At 41.4% G+C, this 6763-nt stretch overlaps 1 protein-coding gene across 1 annotated transcript; it reads right to left on the bottom strand.

Annotated features, from left to right (window-relative positions):
* Window positions 1–1262: 1262 nt before the first annotated feature.
* On the bottom strand, window positions 1263–6146 carry EAH_00056250 (dihydrolipoamide succinyltransferase component of 2-oxoglutaratedehydrogenase complex, putative; the record flags this gene model as incomplete). Its single annotated transcript, XM_013393817.1, has 7 exons — window positions 1263–1426; window positions 2344–2419; window positions 3054–3140; window positions 3917–4206; window positions 5271–5354; window positions 5628–5841; window positions 6120–6146. The coding sequence occupies 7 exons, from the start codon at window positions 6144–6146 to the stop codon at window positions 1263–1265; spliced, it is 942 nt and encodes a 313-aa protein (XP_013249271.1).
* Between the last annotated feature and the right edge of the window lie 617 nt (window positions 6147–6763).

The raw sequence follows: 6763 nt of genomic DNA, 5'->3' as shown, positions 1-6763 counted from the left end.
CAAAGACAAAAGGAGACAATAATAAAAACAAAGACAAAAGGAGACAATAATAAAAACAAAGACAGAAGGAGACAATAATAAAAACAAAGACAAAAGGAGACAATAATAAAAACAAAGACAAAAGGAGACAATAATAAAAACAAAGACAAAAGGGGACAATAATAAAAACAAAGACAAAAGGAGACAATAATAAAAACAAAGACAAAAGGAGACAATAATAAAAACAAAGACAAAAGGAGACAATAATAAAAACAAACAAACAAAAGAGATAAATAATAAAAACAAACAGACAAAAGAATTAAACAATAAAAATAAACAAACAAACAGACAAATAAAACAGACAGAAGAGACAAACGGAGACAAATAATAAAAAAAAACAAAGGAGACAAAAGGAGACAAATAAAACAAACAAACAAACAAACAAACAAACAAAAGAGATAAATAAAACGAAGGAGACAAATAAAACAAACGGACAAACAAGCAAAAGAGATAAACAAAGCAAACAAACAAAAGAGACAAACAAAACAAACAAACAAGCAAACAAAGGAGACAAACAAAACAAAGAAAAGAGACAAAAGATATACCGTTTGAAATAGTGAAGGTGCCGCCTGTCATATCTTCTAACGCCAGCTGCTGGCTGCGTGCTTTCGCTGCTAAGGAGACAATTTCCTGCATGTACACCCCGTGATAAACAAATAATAATTATAGTAATTGAATAATATTAATATAGTAGTAAGTTTACAATGATATTAATATCATTACTATATTAATGTAGTAATACCTAGCTACCTAGCTAGCTACCTACCTAGCTAGATAGCTAGCTAGCTAGCTAGGTAGGTAGCTAGCTAGGTAGCTAGGTAGCTAGGTAGCTAGCTCGGTAGCTAGCTCGGTAGCTAGCTCGGTAGCTAGCTTGGTAGCTAGCTCGGTAGCTAGCTCGGTAGCTAGCTCGGTAGCTAGCTAGCTGTTTGGCGCGTACCTGCTCGAGTTGATGCCAGGTCTTAGTATGGCAGTCGCGCACAACGGGGACAAGGAGACCCGAAGGAGCAGCAACAGCAACGCTGATGTCTACGAACTGCCGATACACTACTTCGCTTCCTTCTATTGCTGCATTAATAAATAAATAAATAAATAAATACATAAATATAAGAATAAATAAATATAAAAATAAAATAAATAGATGTAAATATAAATAAATAAATAAATTAGTTAGTTAGTTAATTAATTAATTAATTAATTAATTAATTAATTAATTAATTTATTAATTAGTTAGTCCTGCTATTGCTGCTGCTGCTACTGGTGCTGCTGCTGCTATTGCTGTTGCTGCTGCTGTTGCTGCTGCTGCTGCTGCTGCTGCACGCACTTGCATTGACAGCCGGGAATTTCATAAGGGAAAGGGCTGAGGCCATCATAAAGGCAGAAACAAAACCTGAAAAAGAGAAGACAAACCCTAAACCCTAAACCCTAAACCCTAAACCCTAAATAAAAACCCTAAAACCCTAAACCAGAAGGGGCTAAGCTCAAAGTAAAAGACAGACAGACAAAGAAAGGAGAGAAGAGAAAAGAGACAGAGCAACGCCATCAAAGGAGACAGACGAAAAGAAAGAGAGACAGAGAGACAAACAAATAAACAAATGAAAGAGAGAGACAAACAAATGAACAAATAAAATAGAGAGACAGACAAAGAGACAGAAAGACAAACAAACAAACATAGGAAGAAATAAACAAAGAGAGACAAACAAATAAACAAAGAGACAGATAAAGAAACAATTCACACGTTAAAACAAACCGAACAAAAAGGAGACAGCTGCACAACTCGCGGAGACAGAAGAAGCAAATTAAAAAAGAAAAGATAAGAGATAAGAACAGAAGACAACTATAAAAGAGACAAATAAAAGAGACAAACGGAGACACTCAAAAGAGAGAAAGAGACAGACAAAAAATAGAGACAGTTGAAAACAAAAGGAGACAAAAAAGAGAGAGAAGGAGACAGCCAAGACAGACAAATAAACAAACAAAGAAGAGACAAACAACAGACAAATAAGAGACAAATAAGAGACAAATAAGAGACAGTGAAGAGACAATGAAGACACAAATCAGAGGCAAAGAAGAGACGGCGAAGAGACAAAGAAGAGACAAATAAGAGACAAAGGAGAGACAAAAGGAGACTCTCAAAAAGAGACAAATAACAGACAAAGAAGAGACGAAAAAGAGACAAAGCAGAGACAAAGCAGAGACAAAGCAGAGATAAAGCAGAGACAAATAAGAGACAAACAAATAAAAAGAAGAGACAAATAAACAGAAAAAGAGACACAAATAAACAAAAAGAAGAGACAAATATCTTACCCATCTTCACCCCGTACTTCGCTTGAAATTCGGCGTTCAGTTCGTTGCGCAGCGCCATCAGAGCACTCATGTCGCACTGCATTATAATAAATAAATAAATAAATAAATAAATAAATAATAATAATAATGATAATAAATAAATAAGTAATAATTAATAATATAATAATAAATCAAATACATAAGAAAAATAAACTAGTAAATACTAATATTAAAAATAAACAATAAAGAATATATACAATAAAATAAAATAAAATATACAACAATACACACAAAACACACACTCGACAGCAGCAGCAGCAGTAGCAGCAGCAGCAGTAGTAGCAGCAGCACTAGCCCTAGCAGCAGCAACAGTAGCCCTACCAGCAGCAGCACTAGCCCTAGCAGCAGCAGCACTAGCAGCAGCACTAGCCCTAGCAGCAGCAGCAGCACTAGCCCTAGCAGCACTAGCAGCAGCAGCAGCACTAGCAGCAGCACTAGCCCTAGCAGCAGCAGCAGCACTAGCAGCAGCAGCAGCACTAGCAGCACCAGCAGCACTAGCCCTAGCAGCAGCAGCAGCACTAGCAGCACCAGCAGCACTAGCAGCAGCACTAGCCCTAGCAGCAGCACTAGCCCTAGCAGCAGCAGCAGCACTAGCAGCACCAGCAGCACTAGCCCTAGCAGCAGCAGCAGCAACAGCAACAACAGCAGCAGCAACAGCAGCAGCAGCAGACCTCATTGAAAGTGGTGAGCATTGCGTTTGTGTTCTGCGCTTCTTTCAGGCGAACTGCTACCCGCTGTCTTAGCCGAGACATCGGCACCTGCAAAGAGACAAATTAAAAAAATTAAAAGACAATTAAACAGCTGTCTCCTTTCTCTATCTGTCTCTCTTGCTCTATCTGTCTCTGTCTGTGTCTCTGTCTCTCTCTCTCTCTACATATATATATATATATCTGTCTCTCTTGTTCTGTCTCTCTGAGTCTGTCTGTTGTTATCTGTTGTCTCTTTTGCTCTGTCTATTTATTACTTCTTCTCCAGACAAATACAAACAAAGACAGAAAAAGAAAGAAGAAGAGACAAAGAGAGACAGATAAAAAGAGACAATAAGAGAAGGACAAGGAGATAAAAACAGATAAATAATAAAAACAAATAAATAAAAACAAATAAATAAAAACAAACAAACAAAGACAAATAAATAAAAACAAACAAATAAAAACAGACAAAGACAAAGAGAGAGACAGAGAAGAAGGAGACAACGAAAGAGAAAAATAAATATAAAAAAGACAAAAGGAGACAGCGAAGCAAACAAAACAAAAAAAATATCAAAAGAGTGAAGGACAGAAGACAGAGACAAATAAAATAATATCAGAAGACAGACAAAGAGAGACAAATAAAGAGAGACAGACAAACAAAGAGAGACAAATAAAGAGAGACAAATAAAGAGAGACAAATAAAGAGAGACAAATAAAGAGAGACAAACGGAGACAAATAAAGAGAGACAAATAAAGAGAGACAAAACAAACAGAGACAGACAAACAAAGAGAGACTAACAAAGACAAACAAGAAAAGGAGACAGAAGAAATACTTGCAGACACACCCGTCTCTCCACACGCTCCCCAGACACGAAGACAGGCATCGGTGCAGCAGCAGCAGGAGCAGCAGCTGGTGCTGCTGGTGCTGCTGCTGGAGCAGCAGCTGCAGCAGGCCTCGTAGAGCGAGGCGCAGCAGCAGCAGCTCCCGTTTCTGCAGCAGGAGCAGAAGCTCCTGCTGCTGCAGCGGGGGCAGCAGATGAAGGGGGAGGAGCAGCAGCAGGAGCAGCAGCAGCAGCAGGAGCAGCAGCAGCAGGCTCTTTTGCTGGGCGCTCCTCTTCAGGAGGTGGTGCTGCAGCTGAGGAAGCAAACAGCAGCAAGAAGCAGCACTTCGATCAGCACAGCAGCAACAGCCACAGCAGCAGCAACACCAGCAGCAACAGCAGCAGCAGCTACTCCTGCTAAGCTGCTGTCTCCTTGCATGCATCTGCTTGTTTATTTGTCGGCCTGTCTCTGTCTGTCTCCGCATCTTTACGTTTGTCTCCTCGCTCTTTTCTGTCTCCTCTCTTTCATCATATTTATACACCCGCAGCAGCAGCAGCAGCACCGTCAGCAGCAGCAGCAGCAGCAGCAGCAGCACGGTCAGCAGCATCATCAGCGGCGCCTCGAGCAAGAGCAGCAGCAGCACGGTCAGCAGCACCATCAGCATCAGCATCAGCAGCATCAGCAGCAGCAGGAGCAGCAGCAGGAGGAGGAGCTTACATGTATCTAATTCATAGAGGGGTTTGCCTACGAAGACAGTCTCTCCAGGCTGCGCATGCACTGCAGCAAGCAGCCCCGCTGCAGGGCTGTTGATATCCACAGCTACTTTGTCTGTCTCCACCACCCCGACTAAATCTCCTTCATACACGTAGCTACCAACGCCTTCAGAGCAGCAGCAGCAGCAGCAGCAGCAGCAAGAGGAAGAGCAGCAGCAAGAGGAGGAGCAGCGAGAGGAGCAGCAGCAGCAAAAAGAAGAGGAGCAGCAACAAGAAATCAACAGAAGTAGCAACAAGAGCAACAGCAGCAGCAGCAACAGCAACAGCAGCAACAACAGCAGAAGCAGCAGAAATGACAGCAGCAAAAGAAGAACGTTAGAATACACAAACCACCAACGGATCCACTCACGATGGTTTAGGGTTTAGAATGAGGGTTTAGGGTTTAGGATTAGGGTTTAGGGTTTAGGATAAGGGTTTAGGGTTTAGGATGAGGGTTTAGGGTTTAGAATTTCGGATAAGGGCTTAATTGTTTATGGTTTCGAATGAGGGTTTAGGGCTGAGGATAAGGGTTTAGGGCTTAGAGTTTAGGGTATTAGGGTTTAGGGTTTAGGATGAGGGTTTAGGATGAGGGTTTAGGGTTTAGGGTTTAGGGTTTAGGGTTTACTGCACTTCCAGTCTTGCAGGGTGCCCTCAGTAATTGAGTCGCCCATAGACGGACATTCCACCACCATGCGCCCGCCAGCAGCAGCTAAACGCACAAACCCTAAACCCTAAACCCTAAACCCTAACCCTAAACCCTAGACAGTAAACCCTAAACCCTAAACCCTAATACCTAAACCCTAAACAGGAAACCCTAAACCCTAGTTTTTTACTTGACCCCTGCTGTAAGCTCTCAATTCCTCAACCCAAAACTCTAAACCCTAAACCCTAATCCCTAACCTTTAAACCCTAAACCCTAAACCCTAATCCCCAAACCCTAAACCCTAAACCCTAAACCCTAAACCCTTGGTGAAAGAGTCACCATGAAAGAACCTCCTTGAGCGGAGCAAATTTTGCATGCAGCCAACGGCTTCTTGCTGTTGCTGTTGCTGCTGGTGTCGCTGCTGCTGCTGCAGCTGCTGGGTTTGCTGCTGCTGCTGCTGCTGCTGCAGCAGCACCTTCTCCCATGGTGTAGCAGCTTGCAGCGAGCCCAGACCCCTCGTTAGCTGCTGCGAGCCTCTGAGTCGGAGACTCAGCTGCAGCAGCAAAGAGACAGAGACAACAACCCCACGTACCTCATCCTGCTGCTGCTGCTGCTGTTCTACTGATGCTGCTGCTGCTGCTGCTGTTCTACTGATTCTGCTGCGGTTGTTGCTGCTGCTGATGCTATTATGCTGCTGCTGCTCTAGCTGCCCTGCTACTCTTGCTATTTGCTACAGCGCTACTCCCATTGCTTATGCTGCTGTTGCTGTTCCTTCTGCTGCTGCTGTTGCTGCTGCTGCTGCTGCTGCTGCTCCTAGTTATGATTGATTACCCTAATGGGGATGGAAACGACGCTCATTGCGCTGCAGCAAGCACAAGAAAAATAAATAAAATAAAATAACAAAATATAATAGATAAATAAATAATAAATAAATTAACAAATAAACAAATAATAAACAGATAATAAACAAATAAAATAAATAAACAAATAAATAAATAAATAAATAAATAAATAAACAAATAAATAAATAAATAAATAAATAAATAAACAAATAAACAAATAAATAAATAAATAAATAAACAAACAAACAAACAAACAAATAAATAAATAAATAAATAAATAAATAAATAAATAAATAAATAAACAGACCTTCAAACAAACTAAAGACAAACAAAGGAAGAAAAAGTGCAGCAACAACAAACAGCAGACACCCACTAGGCTGCGTTCAGCTGTATAGGCAGCTTCGTGTGCATGCAGCAGCAGCAGCAACAGCAACAGCAGCAGCAAGAGCAGCAGCAAGAGCAGCATCAGCAACAGCAGCAGCAGCAACAGCAGCAGCCAGCAGCAGCTGTTGCAGTTATAAGACAACAGCAGCAGCAAAGCAAACCCTTACTCTACTATCGGCTTGTGGAGAAGGTCAACAAGCAGACAGCTGAGGTGTACATACACCCCAACTGCAGCAGATGCAAACAAAA

This window comes from Eimeria acervulina, genomic scaffold (genome assembly GCF_000499425.1).
Source record: "Eimeria acervulina Houghton genomic scaffold, Eah_scaff1146, whole genome shotgun sequence".
In the NCBI taxonomy this organism is placed as follows: domain Eukaryota; phylum Apicomplexa; class Conoidasida; order Eucoccidiorida; family Eimeriidae; genus Eimeria; species Eimeria acervulina.
The sequence above is the reverse complement of the archived record's forward strand: the minus strand, read 5'-3'. Positions and strand labels throughout refer to the sequence as shown.